General features: G+C 50.3%; 1 protein-coding gene across 5 annotated transcripts in view; it reads right to left on the bottom strand.

Moving 5' to 3' along the window:
- Window positions 1-15,192, bottom strand: part of brf1b (BRF1 general transcription factor IIIB subunit b) — a 409,723-nt gene that overhangs the window by 107,489 nt on the left and 287,042 nt on the right. For all 5 annotated transcript variants that reach the window (XM_070879697.1, XM_070879698.1, XM_070879700.1 and 2 more), the window contains 3 exons: window positions 6,915-6,976; window positions 4,033-4,114; window positions 1,603-1,658 (listed from right to left, as the gene is read on the bottom strand). In XM_070879697.1, the coding sequence (XP_070735798.1) occupies window positions 1,603-1,658; window positions 4,033-4,114; window positions 6,915-6,976 (200 nt within the window). The remainder of the gene's footprint in view (window positions 1-1,602; window positions 1,659-4,032; window positions 4,115-6,914; window positions 6,977-15,192) is intronic.

The following is a 15,192-nucleotide window of genomic DNA, read 5'->3' as shown; positions in this document are numbered from 1 at the left end:
GAGGAGAGAGGGGGGAGCCGGGGGGTTGGGGGGGGAGGAGAGAGCGGCGGAGCCGGGGGAAGGAGAGAGGGGCGGAGCCGGGGGGGGGGGGGGAGGAAAGAGGGGAGGAGCCGGGAGGGGGTGGGGAGAGAGAGAAGGGCGGAACTGGTGGGAGGAGGTGAGTGAGAGAAGGGCGGAGCCGGTGGGAGGGAGAGAGGGGCGAAGCGAGAGGGGGGCGGGGCCGCTGGGAGGCAGAGTGGTGCGGAGCCAGGGGTGGGGGGGAAAGAGAGGGGCGGAGTCGGGAGGGGAAAGAGAAGGGCGGAGCCGGGGTGGGAGGAGATGGGGGCGGAGCCAGGGGGGAGGAGAGGAGAGGAATCTGGAGGGGGAGGGGAGAGAGATAAGGGCGGAGTTGGTGGGAGGAGGGGAGAGAGAGAGGGGCGGAGCCGGGGGGGGGGGGGAGAAAGAGAGAGAGGGGTGGATCCGGCTGGGGGGGGGGGGGGGGGGGAGAAGAGAGAGAGGGGCTGATCCTTGGGGGGGGGGGGGGGGAGAGGAGAGAGGTGCGGAGCTGGGGGGGGAGGAGAGAGGGGCGGAGCCGGGGGGGGGAGGAGAGAGGGGCGGAGCCGGGGGGGAGGAGAGGGGCGGAGAGAGGGGTGGAGCCGGGGGGGGGAGGAGAGGGGCGGAGCCGTGGGCGGAGCCGGGGGCGGAGCCGGGGGGGGGAGGAGAGGGGGGCGGAGCCGGGGGGGGAGGAGAGGGGGGCGGAGCCGGGGGGGGGGGAAGGAGAGGGGGGCAGAGCCGGGGGGGGAGGAGAGAGGGGCGGAGCCGGGGGGGGAGGAGGAGAGAGGGAGGAGAGAGGGGCGGAGCCGGGGGGGGAGGAGGAGAGAGGGAGGAGAGAGGGGGGGAGCCGGGGGGGTTGGGGGGGGAGGAGAGAGGGGCGGAGCCGGGGGAAGGAGAGAGGGGCGGAGCTGGGAGGGGGGAGGAGAGGGGGGAGGAAAGAGGGGCGAAGCTGGGGGGGGGTGGGAGGAGAGAGGGAAGAGAGACTGGGGAGCCGGGGGGGTTGGGGGGGGGGGAGGAGAGAGGGGCGGAGCCGGGGGGAGGAAGAGGGGTGGAGCCGGGGGGGGGGGGGGGGAGGAAGAGGGGCGGAGCCGGGGGGGAGGAAGAGGGGCGGGGCCAGGGGGGTTAGGGTGGTGGGAGGTGCGGAGCGAGGGGGGGTAGGGGAGGTAGGGGAGGGGAGGGGAAGGGGGAGATGGGCGGAGCGAGGGGGAGAGAGAGGGAGTGATGAAGCGAGAGAGAGAGAGGCAGTGAGTGTGAGAGACGGAGTGAGAGAGACAGTAACAGAAAGAGAGACAGAGAGTGAAAGACACGGAGTAAGAAAGAGAAGGACAGAGACACAGAAACAGACATACACAGAAGAAAAGCCTGGCCAGGTCTCAAGCGGCTGTACGATTGATAATATCACAAGTATTATCTGTCGACCAATGTCATTCGCTGGAACAGTCTGTAGGACACAGCCAAGGAAGGAGTCAGTAAAACTTAACGATGAAGCAGTTATATTTAAAAATGCAAATATTAGCAATTCCAGAGTTTGGGGACCTCAATTAGTCAAGTCACTGCAGTAAAGGGTACCTTCTGCTCTTTGTAAATCCCAAGCTCCTTCTCCTTGGCTATTCGTTCCTCCTTAGCTGTAAGAAAAAAAGAAACGTAGTGTTAGAGGTGCAGGAGTGAGCTCCCCAATGCTTTAGTCGCGCGGTGAACTGCGTGGGGTAGTCGGGATAGACGGTGCCACGATGGAGTGGGCTGCTCTGGGCTGGCACAGCAGCAGAGACCCCGGAGTCACAGTCAGTAACTCTGGGCGGGGAAGGGCAGTCATCGTTTCGGCCGTTCACTATCCAGTGGCCCCTGCTGGGTGGTGCACGTGGGTGTTGGGTGGTGTGCTTTGGATGTGCTGCTTGCTGTAGTCAAATAGGCTCACAACAAATGTCGATCGACTACTTAAACCAGAACTGCTACCGCCTGGGTGAGCTTTCTGTCAGTTTTACGCGACCGTAATTTTGTAACAAAGAGGCAAGACTTGCATTTCTATCGCGCCTTTCACAACCTCAGAACCTCCCAAAGTGCTTTACAGCCAATGAAGTACTTTTGAAGTGTAGTCACTGTTGTAATGTGGGAAACGCGGTAGCCAATTTGTGCACAGCAAGCTCCCACAAACAGCAATGAGATAATGACCAGATAATCTGTTTTAGTGATGTTGGTTGAGGGGTAAATATTTGCCCCAGGACACCGTGGAGAACACCCCTGCTCTTCTTTGAAATAGTGCCGTGGGATCGTTTATGTCCACCCGAGAGAGAGAGAGAGAGACGGGGCCTCGGTTTAACGTCTCGTAAGAACACAAGTAGCAGCAATAGGAGTAAGTAATTCAGCTCCTCGAGCACACTCTGCCTTTTAATAAGACAATATTCAATAAGACTGATTTTCGCTCAACTCCGCTTTCCTGCAATATCCCCAAATCCCTTGATTTCCTTAGTATCCAAAAATCTATCGAACTCTGTCTTGAATATACTCAACGACTGAGCAATCCTCTGGGGTAGAGATTCACAACCTTTTCAGTGAAGAAATTTCTCCTCATCTCAATTCCACACGGCTAACTTCTTACACTGAGACTGTGATCCCCGGTTCTAGACACTCCAGCCAGAGGGAAACATCCTCCCAGCATCTACTCTGTCAAGCTAAATAAGAATTTTATAGGTTTCAATGAGATTACCTCTCATTCTTCAAAAGATTAATATCTGAAAGACAGCACCTCCGACAGTGCAGCACTACCTCGATAGCTCCACTGGCCAGGCCAAATAGTTCGCATGCCAGACATGAGAGTCCCAAAGCAAGCTCTCTACTCGGAACTCCTTCACGGCAAGCGAGCCAAAGGTGGGCAGAGGAAACATTACAAGGACACCCTCAAAGCCTCCCTGATAAAGTGCAACATCCCCACTGACACCTGGGAGTCCCTGGCCAAAGATTGCCCTAAGTGGAGGAAGTGCATCCGGGAGGGCGCTGAGCAGCTCGAGTCTCATCGCCGAGAGCATGCAGAAAACAAGCGCAGGCAGCGGAAGGAGCGTGCGGCAAACCAGTCCCACCCACCCCTTCCCTCAACCACTGTCTGTCCCACCTGTGACTGTGGTTCTCGTATTGGACTGTTACAGCCACCTAAGGACTCATGTTAAGAGTGGAAGCAAGTCTTCCTCGTTTCTGAGGGTCTGCCTATGATGATACTGCACTGGGAGTGTCAGTCTAGATTATAGGCTCAAATCCCTGCAGTGGGACTCGAAGCCACGCTCTTCTGAGGGAGACGAGAGTGTGACCCACTGAGCCACGGCCGACACCATAATGGATCAGGTCCCCGACTATACTGACCATCGAGACACACAAACCCTGGGATGGTTTAACAGTTGGATGAAGGTCGCTGCCTTTTTTTTTTTTAAAACCTCCTATGAATAAGTCAAGTGGCCTCCCTCATCCATATTGTCATCGCTTGAGTAAGCGTGACCATTCTCTGTGGGTTGAGCAGAGTCGTGTTCAGCTGCCAGATCCTCAGCACCAACACGCAGCTCTTTACTTATTCCATACCGTGAGTGTGCAGATGTTGTCTAGCCGCTCCCCCCCCCCACCAAAAACTGAATAAAAATCACCACACTGCAGCTGACACAGCTTTTATTAAACCGATGGCGGAGATAAAAAGGAGCTGCTGAAAATGTGAGCGCGCGCGCTAGGGGACAATCAGCCCGTCAACGTCTGGAAACATTCGAGCCGAGGTTGTGGTGGGGAGGGGGCTCGGCCTCGTTATAGATGCTGCCCAACCTGCGGCCAGCTCGGCTTTTATTTCGGGAGCGGAGCATTAGGATGGCACTTGGGCTCGAACTCGATTTAATCTGGGTGGTTACCGATGGCGCGGTTTGATTTGAAACGGGAGCGTGACGCAGATTTCCCTGTTCTACCTGAGTCCTTAGAAACGTACTGCCCCCATCCCGCCTGTTCCTTCTCGCCCTCCTCGGGCCCACTCACCCTTTTGTTCTTTCAGGTAGTCTGCATTCTCCTTCAGCCACAGCTCGGTTTTCATTTCCACCTCTTTCTCAGTCAGCAGATACTGCACGAAAAAGCACAAGGCACAATCAGTGCTAATGCTCATCCTGGCAACTCGGTGCTGAAGCCTCATGTGATAGGGCCACATTACATGGAATACACAGAAACAGGCCATTCGGCTCAACCAGTCCATGCTGGGCTTTACGCTGCACTCGAGCCTCCGCCATTAGAATGGAATTTCATAGAATCAGAGAAATTTACGGCACGGAAGGAGGCCATTCGGCCCATCGTGTCCGCGCCGGCCGACCAAGACCTATCCAGCCTAATCCCACTTTCCAGCTCTCGGTCCGTAGCCCTGCAGGTTACGACACTTCAGGTGCACATCCAAGTACTTTTTAAATGTGGTGAAGGTTTCTGCCTCTACCACCCTTTCAGGCAGTGAGTTCCAGACCCCCCACCACCCTCTGGGTGAAGGAATTTCCCCTCAAATCCCCTCTAAACCTCCCCCCAATTACTTTAAATCTATGCCCCCTGGTTGTTGACCCCTCTATCAAGGGGAACGGGTCCTTCCTATCCACTCTATCCAGGCCCCTTATATGCCTCATAAGAACATAAGAATTAGGAACAGGAGTAGGCCATCTAGCCCCTCGAGCCTGCTCCACTATTTAACAAGATCATGGCTGATCTGGCCGTGGACTCAGCTCCACTTACCCGCCCGCTCCCCGTAACCCTTAATTCCCTTATTGGTTAAAAATCTATCTATCTGTGACTTGAATACATTCAATGAGCTAGCCTCAACGAGGCCTCAATCAGGTCTCCCCTCAGCCTCCTCTGTTCCAAAGAAAACAGACTCAGCATCTCCAATCTTTCCTCATAGCCAAAATTCTCCAGTCAAGGCAACATTCTTTAATGTGTATTCCCTTGCCTTGTTAGACCTCCCCAAATGCATTACCTCACACTTATCCGGATTGAATTCCATTTGCCACTGTTCCGCCCACCTGACCAGTTGATTGATATCCTCCTGCAGTCCGCAGCTTTCTTCCTCATCATCACAAAAAGCAAGGGACCCAGCACTGAGCCCTGTGGAACCCCACTGGAAACAGCCTTCCAGTTACAAAAACATCCTTCAACCATTACCCTTTGCTTCCTGCCTCCCTTCTGACAGATAAATCAAGGCATGTCACCAGCAGGCGTTTGGTGTGATTCTGTTACAAAGTCCCATCAACCTACTACAACAACTTACATTCATATAGTGCCATTAATGTAGTAAAACGTCCCAAGGCGCTTCACAAGAGCGTATCAAACAAAATTTGACACCGGTCCACACAAGGACAGCTTTGGTCAAAGTCATAGGTTTTAAGAAGTGTCTTAAAGGAGTTACAGCGGCAGAGAGGTTTAGGGAGGGAATTCTAGAGCTTAGGTCCCAGGAAGCTGAAGGCACGGCCGCCAATGGTGGGGCGATTAAAATCAGGGATGCTCAAGAGGCCAGAATTGAAGCAGTGCACAGATCCCAGAGGGCTGTAGGACTGCAGGAGATTACAGAGCTAGGGAGGGGCGATAGGAACACAAGGATGAGAATTTTAACACTGAGGCGATGCTGGCAGGGGAGATAATATAGGTCAGCAAACACAGTGGTGATGAGAGAGCAGGAATGGTGCAAGTCAGGATAGGGGCAGCCGAGTAGCAGGTAAGTGATCTGCATACAGACCTCTGCCAATTCTGGAATGGTAACTAGCTGCTCGGAGGTGCAATAATGGGTGGGAGGAGCAGACTCTCCAGCTGATTTACCTTTTCCTATCTGGTCAACTGCTCACCACTACTGCCATCTCACTAAGTGGGCAGTCACAATAGAAAAGGCTCATTGCATCACTGTGCCCTGGCACTGCCACAAACCATGCTATCAAAACTCAACATCTCCCAGTGACATTGTAAAGATGTAAACCAAGAGAATGAATCATTCCACATAATATATAATGCTCCTCATGTGACGGATGTGAATGCTAGCGAGTTCGTACTCCTACCCAGTGCCATCAAACACTCCCAGGGCAGGTACAGCACAGGTTAGATACAGAGTAAAGCTCCCTCTACACTGTCCCATCAAACACTCACAGGGCAGGTACAGCACAGGTTAGATACAGAGTAAAGCTCCCTCTACACTGTCCCATCAAACACTCCCAGGGCAGGTACAGCACGGGGTTAGATACAGAGTAAAGCTCCCTCTACACTGTCCCATCAAACACTCCCAGGGCAGGTACAGCACGGGTTAGATACAGAGTAAAGCTCCGTCTACACTGTCCCATCAAACACTCCCAGGGCAGGTACAGCACGGGGTTAGATACAGAGTAAAGCTCCCTCTACACTGTCCCATCAAACACTCCCAGAGCAGGTGCAGCATGGGTTAAATACAGAGTAAAGCTCCCTCTATACTGTCCCATCAAACACTCCCAGGACAGGTACAGCACGGGTTAAATTCAGAGTGCGGGAGGGGGGAGAGCGAGAGGCGGGACGGGGAGTACGCGGGTCAGAGTGCGTACATATAAGTATTTACTCCTCATCTGCTCAGGCTAGACCAGAAGTCAGCTCCCAGAGATGAAAAGCCAGCATTCCTAGCACACTGCACAGTCACATCTTGATATAGGATTTTGAATGAGTAACAATAAACTATTATATAAAGTTACTTTTCCCAAATGAGTGCCTACAAAAAGAGAGACCATCAAATGTGATTACAGTGCTGAAACCAGATTCTCCGATGACTACGTCGTGCAGATGGCGAGAGAACTGCTTTTGTTATACCCTTTCTTTTTGTACATAAGGTGATCTACAATCTCATATTTCCAGTCATAATGGCTGCAGAAGGAGCCTACCCTATCGATTTCACTGTCATCGATGCCATTCAGGTCCAGTTCACCTCTCTGAGGATCAGCTCCTGCAAGGAGAAAGAATAAAAAAACATTTTCAATTCATGTGCTGAAGGTCTAACGGGACCCAGTGTTTGCTCAGCTGGGTGGTTTCAATCAACAACAAATTCTATTTATGTAGCCCGTTTAATGCAGGAAGGCGCTTCACAGGAGCATTATCAGACTAAAGATTTGACACCGAGCCAAAGGACAGATGACCAATAGGTTGGTCATAGAGGTAGGTTTTAAGAAGCATCTTAGATGAGAGAGGGAGTAGAGAGGCGGAGAGGTTTTGGGAGGGAAATGCAGAGCTTGGGGCCTTGACATCTGAATGCACGGTCGTCAATGGTGCAGCAATTATAATTGGGGATGAACAATAGGCCAGAATTGGACGAGCACAGAGATCTCGGAGGGATGTCGGGCTCGAGAAGGTCACAGAGATAGGGAGGTCACAGAGACATCACAGACAGGGAGGTTGCAGAGACAGGGAGGAGCAAGGCCATGGAAAGTGACACGGCCCCTATATGATTTCACAGGTACTGGCTGCACTCCAATGCTTCGCCTGGTTGGACATTTTCGAGTGGGATCCTCCACAGCTGAGTGTGGGCCGGCCCACCCACCCTGGGCTATCAAGGTCGAGCCAACACTGTTCTCATGCCTCATTCACACGCTAACTTTCTAAACAGGACCACCGGATAGGGTTCAGGACGAGGAACACTGGCTGGTTTCTCCAAGGGCAAACTGAAGGCAAACATGATAGACTAGTACAGCACAGAAAGAGGCCATTTCTTTCTGCGCCAACTCTTTCGAAGAGCAAACCAGTCAGTCCACTCCCCCACTCTTTCCTCATATTCATGAAATTTTTCCTCATTTAATTATTTATCCAATTCCCTTTTGAAGGCCACTATTGAATCTGTTTCCACCATGCTATCAGGCAGTGCATTCCAAGTCCTAACCACTCGTTGCGTGAACACATTTTCCCTCATTTCGCCTCTGGCTCTTTTGCGACCCTTCAGCCACTAGAAACAGTTTCTCTTTATTTACTCTGTCTAAACTCTTCACTATGTCCCCACTGCTATCCAAAGAGCCCTAGTAAAACTGAAGTCAATGGGAATCAGGGGAAAATTCTCCACTGGCTGGAGTCATACTGAGTACAAAAGAAGATGGTTGTGGCTGTTGGAGGTCAATCATCCCAGCCCCAGGATATTGCTGCAGGAGCTCCTCGGGGAAATGTCCGAGGCCCAACCATCTTCAGCATAAGGTCAGAATGGGGATGTTCGCTGATGATTGCACAGTGTTCAATTCCATTCACAACTCCCCAGATAATGGTGCAGTCCATGCCCGCATGCAGCAAGTCCTGGACAACATTCAGGCTTGGGCTGATAAGTGGCAAGTAACATTCGCGCCACACAAGTGCCAGGCAACGACCATCTCCAACAAGAGAGAGAGTCTAACCACTGCCCCTTGACATTCAACAGCATTACTATCATCAAACCCCGCCACCATCAACATTCTGGGGGGGGGGTCACCATTGACCAGAAACGTAACTGGACCAGCCACATAAATGCTGTGGCTACAAGAGCGGGTCAGAGGCTGGGTATTCTGCGGCGAGTGTCTCACCTCCTGACTCCTCAAAACCTTTCCACCATCTACAAGGCTCAAGTCAGGAGTGTGATGGAATACTCTCCACTTGCCTGGATGGGTGCAGCTCCAACAACACTCAAGAAGCTCGACACCATCCAGGACAAAGCAGCCGCTTGATTAACACCCCATCCACCACCTTCACCATTCACTCCCTCCACCACCGGCGCACCGTGGCTGCAGTGTGTACCATCTACAAGATGCACTGCAGCAACTCGCCAAGGCTTCTTCGACAGCACCTCCCAAACCCACGACCTTTACCACCTAGAAGGACAAGGGCTGCAGGCGCATGGGAACACCATCACCTCCACGTCCCCCTCCAAGTCACACACCATCCTGACTTGGAAATATATCGGCTGTTCCTTCATTGTCACTGGGTCAAAATCCTGGAACTCCCTCCCTAACAGCACTGTGGGAGCACCTTCACCACACGGACTGCAGCGGTTCAAGGCGGCGGCTCACCACCACCTTCTCAAGGGGCAATTAGGGATGGGCAATAAATGCTGGCCTTGCCAGCGACGCCCACATCCCAAGAACGAATAAAAAGAAAACCCAATGCGAGATCGGTTAACTCAGCAAAGACTGGGTACATGTAAGGCTCGGTAACACGCTGCGCAAGGCACTGAGAGATCGAGATCCGACGGGGAACTGTGCGACAACAGGTCAGAGCACACACAAGATTGGAACCAGCAGCCGTGAAGGAACTGGCCACCCAACATCCTGTTGATCATTCAAAAATAAAAATAAAAAATTAGCGAAAATATCAATACTTCCACCACCAGTAAAATTAGCCAAAAATGTTTTTTAAAAATTGGCATTAATTTTGGGAGGGGAAAGGATGGGGCGTGGCAGGGGCGAATTTCCTGTACCGTGCAAGACAGGGGATTCCTTGTACAGTGCAGATTGGGAGTTTCAATATCTAAGTGCTTCCTATTGATGTCAGTGCCTCAGTGAATGGGCTGGGCTGATGATTAATTCGGAGCAGGTGTAGCGAGTCCGATTCTTTCTTTGGGCCCATGCTCCAGGGGACAGCAGTGAAATATCACAGTAATTGAAACACAGCTTCAGCCCAGCTGCAGGTACAACAGGACCTTACCTTGTTTTGAAATCCAAGCCGTACACCGAGAAGGGATTAGACTCAGAGTTGCTTTTGAAGAGAGCCAGGTTTTTAAACGGCCCCATTATGGTGCGCACTGATCCTGCCAGAAGGGGCTTTCCTCAAAGGAAATGCACAGTCAGCATTTTCTAGAGCGAGAGCGAGAACAGAACGCACTTCAAAAACTCAGGCAGCAAATTTATTCCATTTGTGAAAAATAGAACAGCAGATACTCAGGAGTGAATTACAGGCTGGGATCTAAGCAAGGCGTTCCGGTAGTTTATACATAGAACAAGATACTCAAGAGTGAGTTACAGGCTGGGATCTAATCGGGGGGTTCGGAGGGTTTATATATAGCAAAGCCTCCTTGATAAAATGCAACATCCCCACCGACACCTGGGAGTCCCTGGCCAAACACCGCCCTGAGTGGAGGAAGTGCATCCGGGAGGGCGCTGAGCACCTCGAGTCTCGTCGCCAAGAGCATGCAGGCAGCGGAAGGAGCGTGCTGCAAACCAGACTCCCCACCCACCCTTTCCTTCAATGACTGTCTGTCCCACCTGTGACAGAGACTGTAATTCCTGTATTGGACTGTACAGTCACCTGAGAACTCATTTTTTGTTTGCGTGGAAGCAAGTCTTCCTCGATTCTGAGGGACTGCCTATAATGATGATACAGAATAACAGATACCCGGGGGTGAGTTACAGGCTGGGATCTAATCGAGGGGTTTGGGGGGTTTATATCTAGAACAGATACCCGGGAGTGAGTTACAGGCTGGGATCTAATCGAGGGGTTCGGGGGGGGTTTATATATAGAACATCAGATATCCGGGGGTGAGTTACAGGCTGGGATCTAATCGAGGGGTTCGGGGGTTTATATATAGAGTAACAGATACCCGGGAGTGAGTTACAGGCTGGGATCTAATCGAGGGGTTCGGGGGTTTATATATAGAACAGATACCCGGGAGTGAGTTACAGGCTGGGATCTAATCGAGGGGTTCGGGGGGGGGTTTATATATAGAACATCAGATATCCGGGGGTGAGTTACAGGCTGGGACCTAATCGAGGGGTTCGGGGGTTTATATATAGAATAACCGATACCCGGGAGTGAGTTACAGGCTGGGATCTAATCGAGGGATTCGGGGGTTAATATATAGAATAACAGATACCTGGGAGTGAGTTACAGGCTGGGATCTAAGCGAGGGGTTCGGAAAGTTTATATATAGAACAACAGATACCCGGAAGTGAGTTACAGGCTGGGATCTAATCGAGGGGTTTATATATAGAACAACAGATACCCGGGAGTGAATTACAGGCTGGAATCTAATCAGGGGGGTTCGGGGGGTTTATATATAGAATAACGGATACCCGGGAGTGAGTTACAGGCTGGGATCTAATCGAGGGGTTCGGGGGGGTTTATATATAGAATAACAGATACTCGAGAGTGTGTTACAGGCTGGGATCTAATCGAGGGATTCGGGGGTTTATATATAGAATAACAGATACCCGGGAGTGAGTTACAGGCTGGGATCTAAGCGAGGGGTTCGGAAAGTTTATATATAGAATAACGGATACCCGGGAGTGAGTTACAGGCTGGGATCTAAATCGAGGGATTCGGGGGTTTATATATAGAATAAAAGATACTCGGGAGTGAGTTACAGGCTGGGATCTAATCGAGGGGTTCAGGGGGGTTTATATATAGAATAGGTACAGGCCATTCGGCACACCTGGAGCGTGTCGGTCTTCATGCTCCACAAGAGCATCCTCTCACTGTACTTCATCTTTCCCCAACAGCATAAGCCTTCTATTCCCTTCTCCCATCTGTACTTATCTCACTTCCCTTAAATTCATCTCTGTATTAAAATGTATGTTCTGCAAGCTTATTTTATTTGTAGGTAATAGGTCAATTATAAACCCCTCCCTGTGGTAGCAGGTTCCACGTTCTCACCACTCTCTGGGTAAAGAAGTTGCTCCTGAATTTCCCATTGGATTTCTTGGTGACCATCTTATATTTATGGCCCCGAGTTCTGGTCTCCTCCTGCAAGTGGAAACAGCTTCTCCAAGTCTACCCTATCAAACCCCGTCATAATTTTGAAGACCTTTATAAGGTCATCCTTTAGCAACGTTCCCGCTAAGCTGCGTGCTCGTGTAGCGGTCTGGAGGTCCCGCGCAGGCTGCTCACCGGCTTTACAATGGTGATAACAGAGTGCGTCGGATAAATTGAATGAATCGCGCAGTCCGTTAAAGGGCCAGCACACCCAAAAAATGACAGGAAACATTTCTCTTGAAATGAGATGATTGAGGGGCAAAGAGCCCAGCCTGTTCAAGCTTTCCTGACAGATATAATCTCTCAACTTCTGATATTATTCTTGTAAATCTTGGTTACACCTTCCCCAGTGCCTCCATATCCTTGTTGCAATATGGAGACTTAAACTGGGCACAGTGCTCCAAGTTACCTTTATATTAGAAGCTATGGGAGTTATTAAAGAATGCATCAGTCACTCGGCTACTGAACATTTTCTGCAGAGATGTAGAAAATAAGAATATCTGGGAAAATATAAAAGCGAGGAAAGATTAACTGCAGCCCTGCAGCAGAATCGAATGCCATTATCTCGTGGTCGCGCATTGGTTCCCTGTCCTCGCCCCAGATGTAGCTTACTGCACACTGCACATCTATTAAAGACTCCCCGGAGTATTGTATCAGAACAGCAGGCTCCACTGCCCCACTCACTAAGTGCTGCTAAAGGTCCACTGATCGGACGACACATTTGAAGCGTCTTTTCATTTTAAGGAAAAGTCATGACAAAAAATTGTTAAACTAACAAAATAAAGAATCTTGTGAAGTGGAAATGAGAGGCTGTAGTGAATGGTTTAAACCAATACAGGGGGGTCAGTGTGCGATCCCGGTACGGGGGGGGGGGGGGGGGCAGAGGGCGATCCCGCTAAGGGGAGGGGTCAGAGTGCGATCCCGGTAAGGGGAGGGGGGGGGGGGTCAGAGGGCGATCCTGGCACTGGGGGGGGGGGGAGGGTCAGAGGCCGATCCCGGTATGGCCGCAACCGAGACTCCAGGATGGTATGTTGCCTCCCTGGTGCAAGGGTCAAGGATGTCTCGGAGCGGCTGCAGAGCATTCTGGAGAGGGAGAGTGTACAGCCAGTTGTCGTTGTACATGTAGGTACCAACGATATCGGTAAGAAGCGGGAAGAGGTCCTGCAAGCAGAATTTAGGGAGCTAGGAGTTAAATTAAAAAGCAGGACCTCAAAGGTAGTAATCTCTGGATTGCTACCAGTGCCACGTGCTAATCAAAGTAGAGGGAGCAGGATAGTTAGAATAAATACGTGGCTTGAGCAGTGGTGCAAGAGGGAGGGATTCAAATTCCTGGGACATTGGAACCAGTTCTGGGGGAAGTGGGATATGTACAAAAGGGACGGTCTGCACTTGGGCAGGACTGGAACTGATGTCCTGGGGGTAACATTTGCTAATGCAGTTCGGGAGTGTTTAAACTAATATGGCAGGGGGATGGGAACCTATGCAGCGAGACAGGGCGAATTAATATGGAGTCAGAAACAAATGGTAGAAAGGTAAAAAGCAATAGTGGAAGGCCGAGTAAACAAAGGCAAGAAATAAAAAGGGCCACACTACATCATAATTCTAAAAGGACAAAGGGTGTTAAAAAAAACAAGCGTGAAGGCTTTGTGTCTTAATGCAAGGAGTATCAGTAATAAGGTGGATGAATTAAGTGTGCAAATAGATGTTAACAGATATGATGTGATTAGGATTACAGAGACGTGGTTGCAAGATGATCAGGGCTGGGAACTCAACATCCAGGGATATTCAACATTCAGAAAGGATAGAATAAAAGGAAAAGGAGGTGGGGTAGCATTGCTGGTAAAATAGGAGATTAATGCAATAGTTAGGAAGGACATTAGCTTGGATGATGTGGAATATATAGGTGTAGAGCTGCAGAACACCAAAGGGCAAAAAACGTTAGTGGGAGTTGTGTACAGACCTCCAAACAGTAGTAGTAATGTTGGGGAGGGCATTAAACAGGAAAGTAGGGGTGCATGCAATAAAGGTGCAGCAGTTATCATGGGTGACTTTAATATGCATATAGATTGGGCTAACCAAACTGGAAGCAATACGGTGGAGGAGGATTTCCTGGAGTGCATAAGGGATGGTTTTCTAGACCAATATGTCAAAGAACCAACTAGGGGGGAGGCCATCTTAGACTGGATGTTGTGTAATGAGAGAGAATTAATTAGCAATTTCGTTGTGCGAGGTCCCTTGGGGAAGAGTGACCATAATATGGTGGAATTCTACATTAGGATGGAGAATGAAACAGTTAATTCAGAGACCATGGTCCAGATCTTAAAGAAGGGTAACTTTGAAAGTATGAGGCGTGAATTGGCTAGGATAGATTGGCAAATGATACTTAAGGGGTTGACAGTGGATGGGCAATGGCAGACATTTAGAGACCGCATGGATGAACTACAACAATTGTACATCCATGTCTGGCATAAAAATAAAAAAGGGAAGGTGGCTCAACCGTGGCTATCAAGGGAAATCAGGGATAGTATTAAAGCCAAGGAAGTGGCATACAAATTGGCCTGAAATAGCAGTGAACCCGGAGACTGGGAGAAATTTAGAACTCACCAGAGGAGGACAAAGGGTTTGATTAGGGCAGGGAAAATGGAGTACGAGAAAAGCTTGCAGGGAACATTAAGACGGATTGCAAAAGTTTCTATAGATATGTAAAGAGAAAAAGGTTAGTGAAGACAAACGTAGGTCCCCTGCAGTCAGAATCAGGGGAAGTCATAACTGGGAACAAAGAAATGGCAGACCAATTGAACAAGTACTTTGGTTTGGTATTCACTAAGGAGGACACAAACAACTTTCGGGATATAAAAGGGGTCAGAGGTTCTAGTAAGAAGGAGGAACTGAGGGAAATCCTTATTAGTCGGGAAATTGTGTTGGAGAAATTGAAGGGATTGAAGGCCGATAAATCCCCAGGGCCTGATGGACTGCATCCCAGAGTACTTAAGGAGGTGGCCTTGGAAATAGCAGATGCATTGACAGTCATTTTCCAACATTCCATCGACTCTGGATCAGCTCCTATGGAGTGGAGGGTAGCCAATGTAACCCCACTTTTAAAAAAAGGAGGGAGAGAAAACAGGGAATTATAGACCGGTCAGCCTGACATCGGTAGTGGGTAAAATGATGGAATCAATTATTAAGGATGTCATAGCAGCGCATTTGGAAAGAGGTGACATGATAGGACCAAGTCAGCATGGATTTGTGAAAGGGAAATCATGCTTGACAAATCTTCCGGAATTTTTTGAGGATGTTTCCAGTAGAGTGGACAAGGGAGAACCAGTTGATTGGTATATTTGGACTTTCAGAAGGCTTTCGACAAGGTCCCACACAAGAGATTAATGTGCAAAGTTAAAGCACATGGGATTGGGGTAGTGTGCTGACATGGATTGAGAACTGGTCGTCAGACAGGAAGCAAAGAGT

Source organism: Pristiophorus japonicus, chromosome 4 (assembly GCF_044704955.1).
Source record: "Pristiophorus japonicus isolate sPriJap1 chromosome 4, sPriJap1.hap1, whole genome shotgun sequence".
Classification (NCBI taxonomy): domain Eukaryota; kingdom Metazoa; phylum Chordata; class Chondrichthyes; family Pristiophoridae; genus Pristiophorus; species Pristiophorus japonicus.
Note: the sequence above shows the minus strand (reverse complement) of the source record. Positions and strands in the feature narration are given on the sequence as shown.